General features: G+C 37.8%; 1 protein-coding gene across 1 annotated transcript in view; it reads left to right on the top strand.

Annotated features, from left to right (window-relative positions):
• PARD3 (par-3 family cell polarity regulator) overlaps window positions 1–21,284 on the top strand; it is a 377,491-nt gene that overhangs the window by 30,283 nt on the left and 325,924 nt on the right. The window contains 1 exon segment of the mRNA XM_024766062.1: window positions 3,527–3,705. Coding sequence (XP_024621830.1) covers window positions 3,527–3,705 — 179 coding nt within the window.

Raw genomic sequence — 21,284 nt, 5'->3', positions numbered from 1 at the left:
CCATTCCAGGTGTAAGACAGACAGATGTAACAAAGAACGGGAGGTTTACATTCCGTATTGTAGCTAACCTTTGAGAAACTAATTTCTCAAGTTTTGGTGTGCTATCAAAGAAGAAGATTTACAGTTATCTGAAAAGATTACTAACATTTGATTTCCTCTCCCAGCTAAATATTTGTGGAGCTTGTTTTCTCTTCGTATACTAGGTCATATCGCAGCAGGTTGAATGCAGAAGCAGCAGTGAGAACCCAGATGTCTGCTAACATTTTTGAAATTGGGGCTCCAGTTGTTTCAGTCTGTATGTATAGCTGATGTAATAGTTCTTTAACTCTCCCAAATCTAATGATGCTATTAGTTAAAATCGGTGTTTGATTTCTAGGTGTAAGTAATTTTACTATGAAAACAACAAAATTCTTCCCTTTTACAAAATTGAGACTAATGTTTATATCTGCAAGTAGCTAGAAGTGGAGTTTGTTTTCCAATGAATGGTTGAATAATAGAATTAATTTCTTGATTTGGGTGGTGATGGAGCACTGACCCAGGTGCCTCAAGTTCTGGACAGGAAACTGTCCCTGCGCTCCTCCTGTCACCTCTCCGAACCTCCGCTTACTCATCTGTGAAGCAAGTTGGATGTTCCTCCATTGGGACTAACGTTAAAAACAAAAAATGATTTAGATCCTTTCAAGTCACTGGTTTTTTAATGTTATTTAATCTGTGTGTGTGTGTGTGTGTGTGTGTATAAACTGGATGAAAATGACATAATTTTCACACAACCATAAAACAAAGAAGAAATTATAAACCAATAAAAATGTAGATTTTCACCATCAGTGTGAGACACTGTGTCTAAATCGTAGGCAGTATGGGCATGGACACGTGGTGTGTTACAGGGTCTTTATATTTGGACCCAGTTTTGCTGCCCGTGTGCACTCTGATACCCTGTTCTTGCAGCTGAACAATTGCAAGAAAACCTTAACTTCAAGTTCATCATGATGTCACTTGGTGTTCCTTTGTTGAGAACACGTTGTTTACTTTTTAAAATGAGTTCTGTTCTTTTCTCATTCGCCTGGTAATCAGATCTAGGACACCTTCCTGAATTTGACTGTGGTCACCACTGTAACCATGGGGTCTGAAACTGCATGGGGGTACTCAGTTACAGGATGGTGCAAATGAAAGATCCAGACTGTCCTTATATTCATTTCTTTTATCGGTATCACTAAAATGAAAACAAGAAGTGGAATGAATTGTGAGCAACTCGTAGGAAGGGCTGCCTAGTAGCACGTCTCCTGGGACATCCTTTACCGTGTGGTTGATGTAGATGCTGCCTGGGGGCTGTGCCCCAGCATCTCCCCAGAAGGTGCAACCCAAGGGTCTGCAGTCCTGCTGTAACCCCCCTGGCCTCGCATCCTCTTTCTTTCCCTGCATCTAGAATTTTGAGAGTTACAGATACAGAGAGGCAGAGTGCTAATTATTTGTGTCTGTTTCAGACTAACAGATTAACACAGAGGTCATGTCCCTTCAGAAGATGATCCTAATTCATCTAATCTGAATCATGTCTGCAATGTATTTCTCTTGGGGAAATTTTCAAAAACAAGTTGAGTAAGCTGCTTTATTGTGTCCAAGTGAAATTTGTAGTCCCTGAATTTATTTGGGGGTTGACATGGACTTTCATGTGGTTATTTTATTATTGTGGGTACTGCTTTCAGTCATTACCTCTGTACCATTTTAAAAGGCCTTTTGTGAACGAATAGTGCTTCTTTTAGACTTAATACACACACACACACACACACACACACACACACACACAACTTGAGGGATACTACAGAATTCCTTAACAACTAAGTAATCAGCGACCCTGTTAATTGGAAAGCAACAGAGCTCATATCTAAGGAGCATTATTGTAATTTCCCAGAAGTATTTTATTCTTCCTCCTCCCCACTTTATTGCTTTTCTGCTTACATTTTTGATCTTTGAATCTGGGAACAATTTTGTTAATTGAGAGGGAACTTTTTTATGGTAAGAGCATTGTACTATTAACATACATAGTTCCTTAGATGTACATTTTTGTGAACTTGTTTTGAGAGTGACTGTATAGTTCTTCGTTGTGTTTTATTTTTATTTTTTTGGTGCAAATTATAAGCAGCAAGAGCTGTCACAAGTTTTTACACACACTTTTTACACACTGAAAATTGAAAATTATTCTTCCCCATAATTTTCATGTATGTGTTTCAGCAAGTTAGGATAACCACCAACAATATTAAATGTTCAGTATATTTTTTTCTCTGGTAGTGTTATTCAGGCTCTTTCTTGCTTATCAAATCCTTTATTGGAAGCAAACGTTAAATGCAATGTTATTATGATTTCATATGCTTCTGTTTTCTCTGGTTGTTTCTAATTTGCTTTAACATATTGGCTTGACAATGGTTTAAATATAACATTCAATGTATGTAAATAGTCTATCTTTAGTTTCATATCCTCAAGGTTCTCCGTAGCCACACCACTGAGCAAACGTGTCAATATTCCAAAAATGTTTCTCATGGTAAATGATGAGTTTACTCCTTCACTGCTAAAGCTGCTTTGTTAGAGGCTTTTTATAAACACTTAACTTGTATCCTAGTTTTTGAAAAGATTAAGCGTAATTTCATCTAAAACTTTTGTCTTATGTTTATTATGCTTTTCACTCTGCTGATGTGTGGGGCTTTTGGTTCTGATTCTCAGTGCTACAGACTCCTTTGCCTTTATTCTTCTCTCTGGTTTTGTAGCTCTGTTCCTTTTCTGTAACAGTGATCACATCTGCTAGGATGCTCTCAGTGCTACCATTACAGATTTTAGCCTGGGTTTGTTGTTGATTTTGTTAGAGTCATTGCAAACACACTCCTCTTTCATTTGAATACAGTTGCTAAAGCACCATCTTTTATGTAATTGTGTATGTGAGTATACGGCAGACACTACCTGCGTATTGGTGTGCTGCTCTTAAGAGTTCCGTTTTCTTAAGGATAAGAAACATGTCTGTGCTCTGTACTTTCTGATAATACTTTGTGAAACAAAGGAAATATTTTATTTAACAGATTTCTTCAATAGCCGAGCCAAACCAATATCAGGATGATAAGAACAGCAGTGGTGATTATTGTCACTCTCTATTGAGTGCACACCGTGTGTCAGGCACTGTCTTACGCACTTTAGCTCATTCAGTCCTCCCGGTACCCTTAGGAGAGAAGTACTGTTTTATTGCTGTTTGTGTAGGAAGGGCCACAGGCAGAAGACAGGGAGGCCACTTGCCCAGAGCCACACAGGTGACCAGGGCGAAGTGCGGATGCCATCCCGGCCTTCTCCCTCCAGATATCCTGTAGGTACCATATTTCTTTCGCAGTGACGTTTTTAAAGGGACTAAGGGAATTTCTATTTAGGAGGCTGGCCCACTGTCACCTTAAAGTGTTATTCTATTCTTTACTCTTTTGCTTTAACTACCTTTATCCTAATATGTAGTTTTCAGACGTTAGGTTTTCTTTAATAACGCTGCTTTGTGTTGTAGATATGCCTCTTCACGTCCGACGAAGCAGTGACCCAGCCTTAATTGGCCTCTCCACGTCTGTCAGTGATAATAACTTCTCCTCTGAAGAACCTTCACGGAAAAACCCCACGCGCTGGTCGACAACCGCTGGCTTCCTCAAACAAAACACCGCCGGCAGCCCTGCAGCTTGTGACAGGAAGGTAACTGCTTCTAGTTCCTGTCGTCTTTCTGTCAGTGATGGGAGTCAGCCATGGACCAGGTCTTTGCTTCCATGGTGTCCCCGCTACATCCTCTGTGACCTTCACACCAAGGTTCAGATAACTTATTTTGTATTGCCCTTGAATTTTCTGATTAAATCCTTGCTATATATTGTGTATCTATTTATGTATCCATTTTTGAAATGGATAATATGTTCCTATGATGAAAAATGAAACCTTTTAACATGAAGTATGTACACCTAAGGGCCCTCTCCTAAGTCCTAACTTGTCTGCTGGTCACCCCGTGTCTCTTCCTGGGAAACCCCATTATGAGCTTTTTGCATGTCCTTACAGGGATCTTTTGTGCATGTATAAACACATATTCATGTTGGCCCCTGAGGTACATTAAAGAAATCACAGCATGTGAACCGTTAAGGATGAAAGTGGACGCCATCCATGGTCATTTGCTCTCTCTACTCAGTTGAAACGAAATGGAAGTGTACTGTCTAGTCTTAATAATATTCTCTCCTTTGACCAAGTTTAATTTGTCCATGACCTAATTTATTTAGTCTAAATAAATAAGCTTTATTTTAGTCTATTTAGTCTACCTTTTTTCCAGTTTGTGTTAATGCTCCTTGTCATATATTCCTACAGAAGCCGTACCATCCCGTTCTGTTATACCTCTAACCTTTTACCCAATGAGCTTTAAGCTGTGCTTGTCATTTTCACTGCTGAATCTATAAAACAGATTCTCAGCAAACATCTGTTGAATGAATTAATAAACATTTTTCAGTGCAGCCAGTAATTGAGCACCATACATATCGAGAAGTGTGGAAGTATATTAATCACATATTAATAGTAAAAATCAATGTAGTTTGATATTTGCTTGATTTATCCTTTGCATCTATGTCAAAATACCTGTTTTAAATATTTCTTTTATCTTGGTTTCACATTTCAACAAACTCTTCTTCGTACCAGTTCAAGTAAAGAAAAAAAAAAAAAGAAGAAGGGAATATGTAAGTTTAAACTGAGAAGAATCTACCAAGAAAATGCAACGTACTATAGTCTGATATTTTGGATGAGGGGTTTAACTCTTCTGTTATATTTTATTAGATATGTGATGAGTTTCTTCTCATTGAGATTAGCCTGAAAATTTAGAATGCTTTATCATGCAGTAGAGTCTATTCAAAGACGAATAGGCCTCGTGACCTTTAATTTGTAATCGGAATAGACCTGATTTCCATGGATATTCACAAATATATAACAAGTCAAGTTGGTACTTTAAAAAAATATATTACTTTAAAAAAAGGTTTTCGCTTAGTTGAAGGATAGGGGGTCAGGAGTCACTGAGGTAATCAAAGTTTTCTTTTTAACTCATTCGACATCTTGGCTGTATGAGTCAGCTTCAGTTACAGCAAACAGAACCACAGGAGCTATTTTCAACAGAAAAGGACTTAATGTTGAGAATTTGTTTTTCAGAAAATTATTGGAAGGGCTAGAAGAGCAGGCCATAGGCTGGGCCCCCAGGGCTTTCTGGACAATGCAGTACAGCGTGTCTAGCTGGCCCGGGGAGGGGGCAGAGGTGCAGGACCTGGCGTCCTGCTGCATGCATTGGCCCAGGAGACGTTAGCACTGTCTCCACCTGTGCTCACCTTGACGCCTGTCACCTGTGGAGCTGGGCCTGAACCCAGGAACACACTAGAAAACGCCGTCATCTCCACGGCTTGCCACTAAGAACAGCCCAAGAAAATCCCCTATTTCACAATTATCATTAAAATCTCAGGCTGTTGAATCCAAATGGGCAGAATGTAGTTTGCTCCAGATCCTTATGTCTAGGGGTGTCTGGGAAACGGACTTTAGCCTTCCAGGCTCTGCAGCCCAGGGAAGCTGCCTGGAGAGGGTGGAGATGCTTATGGCCAGTTAACCATGTCCACCTCACTACCATTCTCTTTGATTTTGTTTTATGTTTTGGCCGTGCCATGTGGCATGTGGGATCTTAGTTCCTCAACCAGAGATTGAACCTGCGCCCCCTGCAGTGGAAGCATGGAGTCGTAACCACTGGACTGTCAGGAAAGTCCCTCATTCGTTCTCTTTTAAATAACATGTGTCTATCATTGTAAAAAATTGGGCAACTAGTAGAACAGAACAAAATTACATTATCCATAATTCCAAAGTCATCAACAACCAGTACTAAGATATAAGTGAACACACACACACACACACACACAAAGTCGGAGTCATTCTTTGTCTACATATTTGCATCCTGATTATTTCTACATTTTTTTCATCTCATAGGGATTTCCCCTGGTGTGAGTTTTGTTAGAAAATATTTTTAATGAGCACAAAGTATCCCAGGGTAGAGTATACTTTATCATTCTCTTATTGTTGGACATTTATACTGTGTTTTCACATTATAAGTATCAGCATTGTAACACAAACTTGAATATAATTTTGTTTTAAAAATGGTCACTTTACCCAACAAGCTTTTTCCCTATTGGGAGTGGTATTTAACGTAGCCAGATGCCTACACTTTCCCACGGCAGAGACCTTGATTCACACACATATCCCTCGATGAAACCGTATTCACGTACGACACACATAAAAGGTAACGTGTAACGAATTTGTCTTTTGAATTATCTTTGGCTTTACTTTTCAAATAACCTATTTACTAAGTTTCCTAGTCTAGATTTTAAAGCTGTTTGTATTTTAGTCTGAGCTGTTTTTTTCTTTTTTTAACAGGTGTATGTCTGATAACTGCTGTCTTATTTTCAGTTATAAAACAACTTCCAATGTCTTCAATATTGAGAAAGGATGCTTGGAGGAAAGCATACTTGCTTATCAGTATTAAATGTATTTATTTCTGTTGCGTCCATGAGAGTTTACCTATGCTGGGCAATTTCAAGATGTTATAAATTCTTATCAGCATGTAGAGGTTTAGGTTTTCTGTATAAAAACATGGAAATCAATTAGTGAAGGGTTCACAGTCCTGTGATTCATTGATCTCTAATGGTTAAAATAGGTTGGTGTTCTTGTATAACTCATCTGCATACGTAAGTAGCTTCTATTCTTCCAAGTTAAATAAGCAAAACAGTTTTAGTGTAATGTCACCAATCAGTTAAAATCTCTTATTTCTGAACCAGGCAGTTCCTTTCTCGTGTGTGAGAACACAGCCACGTTGAACTCTCCCTTGTGGTTCAAAACCACAGATGAGAGGTGGAGTCTTCCCAGTTAAAACAGTAATACTGTTTCATCCCACTGTCAAGTTCAGAGGGCAAAGTTCACAGATTTTGATGCTGCTAAGCCAGGTGAGGGCTCGAAGAGACCAAGGGTTTCACGGGCTTCTGGATTTCTTAAATTCTGTCAAAGTCTTATCTGGCAGTGAGGCATAGAGGGGAAGAGAATCTTGGCTGTTTTTCAGAGTTCTTTGGAACATTGGCTTATTCCTGTTACCCAGCTCTTTGTGGCTGACTGCCCTTTTCAACTCTTAGAGACCATTTTGCTCACAATTTGTGTGGAAAGTATCTTGCTAGAAGATGTATTTTCATTTGAGATTTTGTGTGTGCATATTAATACGTCATCTTGGGAAAGAGTATTTCAGTCAGTGTGAATTCTCAAGTCGTTCTGCCAGCTCTTTAGCCATCCTTACTAGGTCCGTGTCCCTGTGAATGAAGAGGCCACCAAGGATGTGGACAGGGTTTGATTCATTCCACTGTAATGAGGCACTTATCAGAATCAGTCTGCCATGAGGTTTTAGGAATCAGGTCTCTGTTCTGTTCGTTGGGCAGTGGTTGTAAGCTGTTGTTCCTTCCCATAAATAATAAGAGGTGTTGTTTTTCTAAGTTATATTGCCCCCCAATTAACATGGGTGGAATTAGCATAAAATCATATTTTGACTAGTTTCCAAGGGAGATTCTTACCTGATCAGGGAAGGGGAGGAAAGTGGTGAGAGAACATATTTCCTTGGCATCATTAGGTTAAAAAAATTTTTTTCCCCATTTCTTAGAGATGTTTAAGAACATCTCTGGATTTTTCTGACCCTCTGGGTTTATTATTTCTGTTTGATTTAGTTGCTTGTCATATTTGATATCTTTCCAATACGCCTGATGCATGCAAACTCTTGGAAGAGGTGCTGTCTTAATTATGTCTTTGTCACCTCTCTTTCCATTACATTCAAAGTAATGTGAGATCTTCCTTCTAACTTTAGAAAATGATTTTTACAAATCTTTCTTGTGGTATATTTTGAGTCCCCAAACAGCTTTTTTTCCCCCGATAATAGTATTTCTTGCTCTTTGCATTTTCTAAAGAAATGAATAATATAAAGAAGCAGATAGGTAATTTGGGGTCTTGATGATGAGTGTTGACATTTGGTGTATGAATTTGAGGACTTCTGTGGAGCATAGTATAGCTCTACACAGATGGTGGCTGTCCTTGGTACCAATGGGGAGTCATCCAATCAGTACAGTTTAATTTCCTGCCTTTTTCCCTAATCTGTGTTATACTGAGGGCATTTTCCTTTGTCTTGTAAATATCGATACTTTGCACAAGGTTCTATTATGTAATGATTTTTTTGGAGTTGTTTATTAACTTTATTTGGTGATTTTTCTTGTTGCTTAACATATTTATACTTTCGCTTTTTTTTTCTTTTTTTGCTCTTATAAGTAACCTTTAGAAGTACTCTTCAGAGAATATCCTTATACACCAATTTATGTTGACATCTCTGATTATTTTCTTAGATTCCTTAAGTAGATTTATTTGACCAAAGAAACAAACATTTTTAAAGCTATTGATAATTGCTCCCCATAAATTCATGAATAATAAAGTGAAAAGTACTTATGATGTATAAAGAGCTCTGTGAGAAGTCCTAGATGGGGTGGGCTGGGGGGTGAGGGGTAGGATGCAGAGCACCAAGAAGTAACTGGTACTGTTAATGAGTTCCAGAACTTACTGTCTTACTGAATAGTTTAATAGTTCCATTTGGCTGTGTATCAAAATTACCTGTGGACTTTTAAAAGATGAAACACACTTATACCAATAGATTCATTTACCCATTTCAGGACGTTTGTGTGTTTTTCTTTAAAGCTTCTCTGTTGATTCCGGGGCACAGTGTTTTTTAAAGAACTTGGGTCCAGCGGGAAGCGGAAGTTATCTTTGTCTGTCAAGAAATGGCAAATAGGAATATAATCGTTATTTTGATATGTCTTCGTTTTGGGCTAGTTTTTCTTAGAATAGAATCTGGAACATTTAGCATATTTGGTTTTGTGACACTTCACTTCTTTTCACACTTAGCCCAAAATTTTAAATGAAAAGCGATTAATTTTAGTTTTTTTTTTAAAGTATTACAACACCCCATTGAGATATCGGATCCTCTGTTATCAATACAAGACTAGAATGGGAAATATTTTTCTAGGTAGAAGCTATGATAAAAGCACTGTTTCTGTTTACTGTTACTTGGCACATCCCACCTCCCCTGCAATCTTAGTTCAAGTGCATTTAGATATGTAAAGTCAGGACACTGAATTCCCAGCATTAGGGTCACCAGTCAGGCACAAGAAGCCTCCAGAAAATGTCTGCTCTCTGTTTTACTGAGAGCGAGAAAACTTTTGCAGTTGATACACAGACAATACAATAGCAATGACAATTGAATCGTGTTCCACGTGGCTCTTTAAAATAGCTGCTTACTGGCTCATTCATTCATTCGTTTGTTCATTCATTGTAAAATGATATTCTATATATATTATATATATATAACTGAATTACTTTGCTGTACACCTGAAACTAACACAACACTGTAAATCAACTATGCCTCAATTAAAAAAAAAAAGAAATGGACATTTGCTCTCTTTAGAATTTAAAAAAAAATGAGAACTTTTCTTTTTATGCAGAACCTTTGTAAAAGCTTATAATCTTTTTTTTTTTTGCGGTACGCAGGCCTCTCACTGCTGTGGCCTCTCCCGTTGCGGAGCACAGGCTCCGGACGCGCAGGCTCAGCGGCCATGGCTCACGGACCCAGCCGCTCCGCGGCATGTGGGATCTTCCCGGACTGGGGCATGAACCCGTGTCCCCTGCACTGGCAGGCAGACTCTCAACCACTGCGCCACCAGGGAAGCCCAAAGCTTATAATCTTGATCAAGTAAATTATGTACAGACATTAAAAAATAAGTAAATAATGTGATATTCTAAATTTACCTATTTTTTGCTTTCTCATCCTCTTCTCAAACCTTTGGCTTCTTGGTCTGCTTCTTCTCATTTCTTCTTTCTAATGTAGAAGGTGAGTCATAGTGGTAAATATTTTATTTTTGAATTAGTCCATTTGACCAGCTTGCTATTAAAAAAATAGTTGTCTATCTTTTGGCTTTTTATGGGCCAACCATAGCTGCCAGCTAGTTACAATAACCATCTAAAACCTCAAAGGATGGACTAAGAAGTTTTTTAAAACTACGTTTCCTTTGTGAGAGCCCTATAGCTGTGTTTAATTTTCTGGGGTATTTGCTTCAAGGGAAATCCAGCTGAGACCCAGGTCTTAGGCTATCCTGCTACAACATTTGTACTTCCCGTAAAAGGCCTCTGAAACTATAAATTTCACCCTTCTGTTTTGCATATTAAAAGATCTCAATTTGAATGCACTGCGTTTTTGTTCAGTAAGTGATGGTTCTACTCATTTTTAAAATAGGCTAACCTCAAGTGCCAAGCTGCCCTAGCCTGAGCTGTTAATAACTGAGACTCATCTATTTCTGTGCCACATTTAGGAATATAATCCCCCTTCACATACTTTAAATATTATAATTTGTGTTCTAAGTTATGAAATCCTGAAGTGCTATTGAGAAGATGTTTAAGCCTGGGTGTGTTATTTTTAGAGTTCACAAACCATTCCAGGAATGTAAATCCGAAGCAATGTCAGAATCCTTGTTGAGCAGCCTCGAAGTTACATATCACACAGAGGGAAATGAAGATGTTACACCCGTTTTTCTTGATTTGGGAGAGGAGACCAGGAACTGGCACTGATTAAATTATATTGAACAAAAATTCACGTATTCTTTAGACACTTAAAAATATTTTGGCCTCATTTCATCTTTCTAAGTTGGTGTCTATTTTTAATTTTTAATACTTCAGCTTATAAACGTACCTACTTTGGGTCACAAAGTCATGTCCTGTTACTAAAGAGAAGAGCCTAGTAAGGTGCTGGGACTGAGGTACCTGGTGTTTGCTTTCCAGCTGCTGGGGCAGCTCTGTTTTAATTTGCATGTGTTCTAGGTGCCATCATGTGCTGGACTGCCTTTGGGGCAATGTTTTTTACAGGGTGGGGATAAAAATGGTTTCCATCTGTCCCATCTCCAAACTGTACTGTTTCTGAGGTTTTGGTATTTTCGTGTAATGATAGCCAAGTTGATCTGAGTACTTGCTTCTTGCTGGCTGTGTTATGTGTTGTATCTCATTTAATCACCTTCTGAAGTGTAAGTAGTGTGGCCATTCCCAGTTTATTGGTGAGGAGGTAGAACCTGAGAGAGTTTAAATAATTCACCTAAGAATTAAACCAACTGCTGAAAGATAAAGTTGTGTTATGAATCTCAATTGTCCTGTTTCATATTCTGTGCTCTTAAGTATGCTACCCACTTTCCAGCATACTTACAGACTTTATATATTGCCCACTGTTCATTTAGTTGAATATTTTAAACTGTAAAATATTTCGTAACAACCTTCTCATTTCTATCACCTCTAAAACTTTCTGTTAAGCAATTAAAATAGGAATATAAGAATAACCAGCATTTATTATTAAAACCAAAATAATTTTTAAAACCTCACCAAGTCATATTATATCTTCACATCTTAGTCTTGAGTGAAAATATGCTAGCGTCATTAATATCACTACTAATAATCTGATTTTGGTAACTGATCTCCATTTCTTTCCCCCTTTTTGGGGGGAACTTTTGTCTTTGTGTTTTCCAATCCTTGTGATTGATATTTTTATCATTGTTATTGCGAAATTATATACTCAGCCCTCTTCCTGATATTTTATGTGTGTTGTTCAAAACAGCTTAACAACAACAAAGTAAATAATGATATAATTGGATTTTAATTGAAAGACCAGAATAAATATCCACGCGACTACAGTGATACTGATAAGTGATTGAATAAAAAATAAAATGGGGAAAAGGTCCAAATTTCCTCGCAGGAGAATTCCAAATAATATATGTTATACTTCCCCCTCCAGAAGGTGGAGCTTAATTCCCCTCCTCTCAAGGATTGGCTGCCTTTAGTAATTTGTTTCCAAAGAACAGAGGATGGAATGAGAAAAACATTAACTCTATAGTGGGGAACTGTGGTGAACTGACCTGAACCCAGTGGTCAAGGTTAGTTATCACTAGTGATAATTCATGGTAATGGTATGAGCCCCTGATGTAGTGTAATGAGATGGGACCTCAGTGGAATTTTCCCCAAAACTCTTGACTCCAGTTTAATCATGAGGAACCTTCAGACAAACCAAAATTGAGGGACGTTCTACACAATACCTGACCACCATTCTTAAAGAATGTCATGGTCGCAAAATACCAGGGAAGACTGAGAAACAGTCTCAGATCAGGAGTCTGCGGAGACACGATAGCTAAATGCAGTACGGGATCCTGCCGCAAAACAGGGATGTTAGTGGAAAAAACTGATGACTTGCAGATAAGTGTGTAGTTCGGTTAACAGTGTCGTACCGATGTTAATGTCTTCATTTTGACAGATAAACCAAAGTTATGGAAGATGTCAACATTGGAGGACGTTGGGTAAAGAGTATGCAGGAGCTCTCTGTACCATCTTTTCTGTAAATCTAACCTTTTCCAAAACAAGAAGGTACGATGTAGGTTGTACCACCCACATTTTGTGCCGAGAACCGGATGGCTCCATGAGCCTCCTGACATACCTGTTTGTTCCCTGAAATATGGTTTTTGCTTTGAAAATGAGTTCTGTTAAAAGTTCTTCAAATGATTTTGTTAAATAGTGGTTCAAGGTTGGCCCCCTTTACTGCTACAAGCCTGAGTTTGAGAAATGCGTCAGCTTTAGACACGCTGCATCTTCAGGACTGGGAGCTCCCACTTTGTCTTCAGTTTTTATCCTGACAGCCTCCTGCGTCAGCTGTTTCTTTTTCACTTTATTCAGATTGTTAAGATTTATTTTTTAAGGTGTGTGTGTGGGGTCAACAGCAATCACTCAGAAATTTCCCAGAATCACATTTTCTAAAATTATAATTTTCAGTTATAATTTGAGGACTGAAGTAGTTTCCTTGAAAATTAATATTCTTCTCAGAGAACATGCTTTTTCTGCTGATGGGGTTTGGAGAGAAGGACTTAATTCTTTAGAAGTCTGAGCCATTAATTTCTTTATTCTAAATGCTTCTCTTGTGGAGGTGGAGCCTCATAGATAACTTCTTTCGGTTTTTGGGTTATAACCCAATTATATCATTATTTACTTTGCTGTTGTTAAGCTGTTTTGAGCAATGCACGTAAGATATCAAGAAAAGGGCTGAATATATTATTTCTCAATAACACTAACAGCAATAATATCAATTACAAGGATTAGAGAAAACAAAGACAAAAGTTTCCCCCCAAAAAGGGAAAGAAATGGAGATCAGTTAACAAAGTCCGATTTTTAGTAGTGATATTAATGAAGCTAGCATATTTTTACTCAAGCCTAAGATGTTAAGATATAATATAGACTTGGTGAAGTTTTAAAAATGATGCCAGTTTTAATAATTAATAAACTTTATTACTTACTGCTGATTAGTGCTGACTATTCTTAGATTCCTATTTTAATTGCTTAACGGAAAGTTTTAGAGGAGATAAAAGTGATCTTCTGCATTTTTCAAAAATGTATCTGTGGAAATGGTTTACCTGAGGAGGCCATTTCACAATTAAGGGGAGAACTTTACAGAAACTAAATTATAGATGGTACCCGAGAACTTTTCGCAGGAATGACTCAATTGTTCTGCTGACCCACCCAGTCCATTGAAGTTATGTTTGTAAACGGAAAAATGTAAGGAGCTGCTAATATTTACATTGCCACATTAATTATATATGGTGCCAATTGTAGTGATTTCTTTGGATATATATTGCTTTAAGATTAAGGTAAAAATGTTTTCAAATTTTAGCAATTTCTTTGAATATATATATATATATAGCTTTAAAATTAAGGTAAAATATTTAGATAGGTAAGCATAAAAGATTAATCTTGCACATTTGGATAAGATGTAAGATGGCAGATCTTTTGGAATCAGGCGACTAAGTGTTTTACTCTGTCTCCCTCACCTCCTCGTATCTGTTCCCTCCCTCTCTTGTGCAGTTCGCTCCTGATGCCAGATGCGATCGTTATTTACAATTTTAGTTTTGAGATATGAACATTTGGAGTTATGTGTCTTTGAAAGAAAATGAAATGTAGATGGGTATTTTGTACCTTCAAAATAAGAAGCGTGTAGCACTTTCTAAAATGTTGGAAAATTGTGTCAGATTCCAGTTGGTTTCGCGGAGTCAAGCAAGCGCCGCTCACATTCTCTATTGTTGTTGTGGAAAATGAACGGCATCTGACTCGCAGCCTTGGTATCCTGTGTTTTTCTCCTACACTTGCCCTTGGTGGAAGGAGTAAGGTCAGAAGTGGGGGTCCCGACCCTGCTGACTGTGGGGTGTAGGTGGCTGTAGAACAACTAAGTGACCGTGGTGGTTTTTGTGAAATTCTGTGAAAGAAATGAAACCGGAGCTGCTGTTTTTGCTGCTTCTCTTTTAGCTCTTTTCCTTAGTTCCTCAGAACACAGGTGGAGGTAACGTCTTTGTAACTTGAAAAAAGATTACACTTCCTCCCCATCTACCTTCTCCTCACCCCTTATGCATGTTTTCATAAGATAAAGGAGATAATCCCAGTTATATCAGACAAGAGACCATTGTATTTAAAATAATTTTATAAATTTATTTATTTTTTATATTTGGCTGAGTTGGGTTTTCGTTGCTGCGCACGGGCTTTCTCTAATTGCGGTGAGCGGGGGCTACTGTTCCTTGCAGTGCTCTCGGGCTTCTCATTGCGGTGGCTTCTCTTGTTGCGGAGCATGGGCTGTAGGTGCACAGGCTTCAGTAGTTGCAGCATGCAGGCTCAGTAGTTGCGGCTCATAGGCTGTAGAGTGCAGGCTTAGTAGTTGTGGCGCATGGGCTTAATTGCTCCGTGGCATGTGGGATCTTCCCGGACCAGGGCTCGAACCTATGTCCCCTGCATTGGCAGGAGGATTCTTAACCACTGCGCCACCAGAGAAGTTCCTAAGACAATTTTAAAACAAACATTTTACGCTTGATTATTCCTAAGACTATGTAGTATTTATCAATGAACCAACCATCTGTAACATAAATAGAAGTTGTGATTCAAGATGGTGTAATGGCTTTGTCCTACTTGACAAGCAAGAACTTGGGAGATACTTTCCCATGGGAGGGGGTCATTATATAGGAACGGCTGAATATCAGAAGTTATACCCAGTTATACCCAGGTAAACTGCGCTTCCTGCTTAGATGGAGAATGAGAACTTGGAAGTGTCATCACTCAGAAATTGGGCATTGAAGTGGGGAGGTATAACTGTGGGATCTGGTTAGTCATCCTAATCTCCATAGAGCATTTGTCATAACTTCTCAGAGTCCCCGTTTCTTTTTTTAGACAGTGAGAGCTTCAGCTGGCTGTTCTCTAGCTTTTTCCTTCCAGCTTTTAAAATTCTGTATCTAAAGTTTTTCATGGCATTCTGAACTGTTGAGGTGGGTTAGGAGCAACTGGGGAGATTGGTTCCAATAAGGAGCCTGAATGCGGCTCAGTTTTGCTGATCTTTTTCTTCTTGGATTTCCTGGTCTGCTCCACAAGCAGGTCTGGTAGCTTCAGAGACCTTTGTGCTCTGATGGTCACCTCTGGAAACACCATGGCCTTCCTAAGTTGGTGTACCTCCATGTGAGATTTGACCAACCCGTTTTATGCCAGATCCTTTATGTTATAGCCTGATGTGTATCTGTTCCAGGGGTTATTTTTCTTACCTGATATCAAGACTGTTAACAAGGTCAGTTGTAAGTTGTGAGATAAACCTGTAATGGCAAGCTTCTGGTTTTGTGAACATGTCAACCTGAAGCATTTGCTGTGCAACAGGAAACTTATTTGCAAAATTAATTTTAGTTCTCAAATGTGTTCTTCCATATTGGAGAGTTCCAACATGTTTTTTTTTTTTTTTGGTGTATTTAACATTTTTGAGTGTCCCACTGATCTAAATGTAATTTTATGATCTAGAAGCTATTGAGCATGTATTTATGATACATGCTGGAAAAGGCATGAGTTATAGTTCAGAATTTTTAAGGCCAGAATGAGTTTTGAGAACTGTGTATGGTACCTTTAACATTTCAAAGGAAAAAGAAAACTAATAAAATTTGATGCGCACGCTAGGAGATTTTACTTTATACATTAATACAAAAATTTGCTTGGCTAAATTAATATTTTTCAACTTTTGTTTTTCTTTTTTTTTACTAATTTCTGTTCAAAACATAAACTCGGTTTAAAAAGAAAATTAAAATAGTTAAAAATAAAATATTTATTACTTACGAAATTTGAGCTAAAGAGGTGCTGTGGTAAACGTTTTGGCATTCAAAATCTTTGGACTTTGACCCTTTTGTTTGTTAATTTTAAACAACTTAAAATGTCAGTGTAATCAGTGTCTCTTGTTGCAAATTCTACCGCATTTTACTAGGCTATATATCATTTATAGATAAATAAATGATAGACATATAGTCTACTATTAGACAGAATTTTGTTTTGACAAAAAATCTATGAATGCTCGAATCCTCTTTGTCCTGTCATAGTTCTGCTCAGAAGTAGGAACAAATTTTATTTTATTTTATTTTTTATACAGCAGTTCTTATTAGTTATCTGTTTTATACACGTTAGTGTATACATGTCAATCCCAGTCTCACAATTCATCCCACCCCCCCCCCCCTGCCACTTTCCCCCCTTGGTGTCCGTATGTTTGTAGGAACCAATTTTAAACACACATTATTTTCTTTATCTCCTCCACCCCTCTCATTAATAATGATTAAGAATGTGGAAGAAGGCAATTACCAAAAATTAAAGTAAGATGTATACATACAGGTACCAGTACTTTAGGGACAGGAATTACCGCTAATATGGAACCGGTTGTTTGACCTCTGATCAACGGCGTTAGGCATCGCATGCAGGATATCGGTCACCATGTATTTCGAATAGTGCTTTTTAGTTCATTACAGTTGAAAATAGCCATGTGCCTAAGATAAGTGATGATAATTACTGTGTTTGGAATAAAATCCTGTGTTTCCTTACTTTGAGAAATGCCTTAATAGGTATGCGATTGGTTTAAACTGATAGGGACTGCCAAACTTTCTGACTTCATTTACAAGTTGGCTATTGAACTTGTGTTGTGTGTGTGTGTGTGTGTGTGTGAATTTATTTATTTATCTCCCCCCTCCCCCCAATTCTTGGAGGGTGGTTTGAAGGTCAGAAAAGTACATTGACAACAATCCTGTTTACAGACCATTTTATGGTTGTTGTCTTTAAGCTTTAGCCTTGGCATTGCTTCCAAGGTCATACTCTGGTATAGCTGTCAGGAGGCACAAAAGACAAACTCTGGCCCAGGGGCAGGCATGGGGCTGCCACACTGAATTGACAATATGACTACTGAAGATTTTAGCAAGCTTCCTGCAATAAAAAAAAAATTGTCCTAAGCCATAATTACTCATTTCACTTCAGCCTCATAATTTCAGGTTAGACATCCTGAAAATGGTTTTCCTTTGTTTTTTGTCTGTCTTTTCTTGTGGAAATGATAAAGCGGAAGATTGAATTCTCTTTGACCACAATTGCAGAGTTGAAAAATATTGTAAATTTAAAACCTTAAAACCACATAGGAATATTCGAAACCATAGGATGCAGAGAGGGTGCAAAAATGAAATCTATATGCATTGGGTGTTTGGTGTTTCAAAATATGGCACAATTCCTAGTGATTTTTTAAAAGATGTTTGGAATTTTTACATTGAAATAAAGTGCAAATATAGTTGGGATTCCTCTGCTAACACAAAAATATCTATTACTTCTATGATGTTTATGAAATATTCCTGTATTTCTGCAGTAGCGATGTAGGTTTGCCAGGAAATCTGACCATCAGCTAAATAGCTGTTTCTGAGAGATAAAACCTTGGAGCTGCAGCTTACTATGCCAGGAATAAGCCTCTATCCCAAGGCCTTGGGTGGGTTCTGTGTTATTTCTTTTTATTGGCTCAGGGAGGGGGCAGAAAGGACAGTCACTTTCCCTACCCTGGAAGAGATTTACTCCATAACCAAGCTATGGCTACCCTGGAGCAGCAAATTAATATGCATTTCTCAGCCTGGGTGGCTTTTTGACACCTGATGATATGGCAGTACATTTAGATGATAAGGAAAATGCCTGCTCACAGCAAGGAGCATCTGTTTTTTTTCTGGCAAGAGGAAAAGTTTTCCACCCAGTGCAGAAGCTTGAGTGGATGTTTGGGCCAGTCTCTTAAGGAGAGGATTAAAGTTATAATTTTAAAAAAAGGAGAGTAATTCATTATGATATTTTTCTTATATAATCTTTTAGATGTAAAGTAGTGGCTTTAATGATTTTTTATTGTTAGCAAATTCAGTAATTTTTAGGGTTTTCTATATTGGTCCTACTGCTAGATTTTTATAAGTCTAAAGAAAAAGATTTTTCTTCCTTTTTAAAGTTTGCCAGTATACAGAATGGAGACATTAATTTGATCATAGAATAAAATAGACTTAAAATCCCATTCTCCAATTTATTATAAATTCAACTCTAACTTGTGAAAATATCAATGACGAAAACATTTGTTGGTTTATTTTTTTCTTCAGGTTATGAAATAGTTTTGCAAATACATTTAACAAACATTTTGACTTTTTTGTAGTTGACTATAGTTTGGTCCATGAAAAATGTAGTCTTGCATAGACATAGTTAAAAGTACCATAATTTTAAAATCATTTACACTGGAAAAAGTATTTTCAAATAGAAAATAGAACGCATTGTATCCATTTCAGTTGAAAACAGTGACTATCCATGCATATATTGTATGTTATTAGGTTTATGGATGTGCTCACATCACAGATACTAATCACAGCTTTATAGGACTATACTCTGTGTGTGCACTTGATCCAAACTTCAGACAGGATTTTGAGGACGAACATTGCTGAAATCCTAGTAGCACCTGCATGGTGCTGTCGACAAAAATAACAGATATGTTGCATAATGATTAGTAATATATCTTAGAAATTCTTCACTTACCTGGTAATGACTAAGGAGACTGTAACTGGACTTTTCATACATCATAAATCAATTAATATATGCATTTATTATTGACTTTATCATATCAACATTGAATTAGAATTTTTTTTGTTATGGGGGTATGTTTTATTTTTCTTACCAATTAAATACTCAACGTTGATTCTATGAATATAAAATTGTAGAATTTTTCAGATGGAGTTTGAAAGGACAGATCTTTTGATTTTTTTTTTTTTTTTAGCCCTATCTGCCTTAATATGATTACTTTGTGGTGGCCTGCTGCATGAATTACATGTCATAATTGACATAGAGAAATGCCACACTACTTTTTAGATGCAATTGGAAATAATCACATTTTCCCACAGACACTGTATACTGTAGGTGTGACATTAGATTGAAATAGGCGTCTAACAGTGGTATACATCTTTCCGTATAAATTAAAAAGTACAGTCGTTGTATTTCAGTGAAAGTGCATTTCCACTGAAGTTTGTCGTGATACCTGATTAAAGCATTTCCTTATTGATTTGATTTTTAAAACAACAGATAGAAATGTTCCTTTAAAATTCTGGGATTTTGAAACCTTGTGAAAGTAGGAAACATAGTAAGTATTCCAGAAAAAGCCGTCCACGTAGGTGCAGGCCACTGAGCTAAGTGCTAGAGTTTAAAGGTGACTGGTGATCTTCTGCCTAGGTGTCAGTGTGATCATGGAAATAGCAATCTTAAAAATTAACTAAATTATAAGTTAGAACTATAATTAGGAGTAAAATCAGAATTTAGTAGTTCAGAAAGCATGACATTATCAGTTCTGTTGAGAGTCGGGAAATGCTTCTTAGGGAGGGCAGCTTGGGAACTGGGCCTTGAAGAGCGGTGAGTATTTTCACAGAAGAAATATTGCTGGGAGTCTGGGCTCAGGAAAATCCTGACGGAGGTGAGGATTCCTGTGACACCACGGGTCCCCGGGTCTGCCTCATGTTTGTTCCAGGTGTGACGTGACCTAATGGGCATTTTAGAAGAATTCTCTGTGGAGCGTTGTTGGAGAGAAGGTTTGAGCCAGCCTCCAACTAGAAGGCTGCTGTAATGGTTCAGAAGAGAGGCACGTCGATCCTGAACTAGGGTGATGGCCAAAGGGTAAGGTCTTGGCCATGAGCTTTGGATTAACGAGACTGTGGAGATTAGGTACATACCTTTGGGACATCCTGTTGGAAATTTAGATCGTGAATTCAGAAAAGCAGTTTAGTGTTGGTGACCTGTGCGTAGAAGTTGTCAGGGAGGAGGTCTTGTACTTGTACCTTTTTGAGCTTGTTCAGGGAGACGGTAGTGAGTGGTCCATAGTAAGAGCCCGCAGGGGCCATTTAAGGGAAGACGAATAATGATGGAGATTCAAAAGGAATCAAAAGGAAATACCAGGAACTTTTTGAATTCTAGACATCAGGAAAAGAGAGTTTTGTGGCATCTGGTCTCTTTACTTTAAAGATACATTTTTCCCTTTGCAAGTGGTATTTTGTCACTATGCATACATCCGGTTCATTATCACCTTTCCACCTAATGGTTTTAGCATCCACTGATTATCTTTGCCTGAACGAATGATTTCATTAGGAGTTGAAAATGGTGATTTTTCTAATACTACTAATTGTTCTACTTCCATACCTCGGCATTTTCCTGAAAAGACAAGCTTTCCCCTTTGACTGGCACTATTGGTTTCTCTGAAATACAGTTCCTACTAAAAAGGCAGGATAGATGTTTAATGCTTTCTGTTTCATTATTCATTTTCAAAGTAAAGAGTTGGTATAGTAATCACCTCTAATGGTGGGAAAAGAATAGAAAAACCAGGTCCCTAGCCAGTGGTAGGACCCTGCACGATCCTTGACGTAAAAATTGTGCTTGTGTTTCGCCACACTTCCAATCCTTTCTCTCTTCGTGGACGTTTAAGGTTCTGTCATTAATAAGTTTATCTGCCCTTTACGATTTATTTGAATTTCTGGTCAGTAAGTTTAGGGACAACCATGTGAAACAGATAGTTTCGCTTTGTTCTGAAGTTGCTATGCTCGAGTTTTAAGGAAGGGCTCTTAGTATTTTGAGATACAGTGAACTTTAGTTTCTTCATTTGCTTCATTCTTTTCTTTCGATTTTGTCCATGTCCTTTGCTTAGTCTACCATTTCCACGTTCCTGTAAGCAAGGTCACTACCTCATCCCTGGGTGTGGAGCAGCAGCCTAATCTTACCAGCATCTTCCTTTTACTTGTGGTTATGCCCCATCACAGCTT

Source organism: Neophocaena asiaeorientalis, unplaced genomic scaffold (genome assembly GCF_003031525.2).
Source record: "Neophocaena asiaeorientalis asiaeorientalis breed wild unplaced genomic scaffold, Neophocaena_asiaeorientalis_V1.1 scaffold217, whole genome shotgun sequence".
Lineage (NCBI taxonomy): Eukaryota > Metazoa > Chordata > Mammalia > Artiodactyla > Phocoenidae > Neophocaena > Neophocaena asiaeorientalis.
This window is presented reverse-complemented; position numbering and strand designations above follow the sequence as displayed.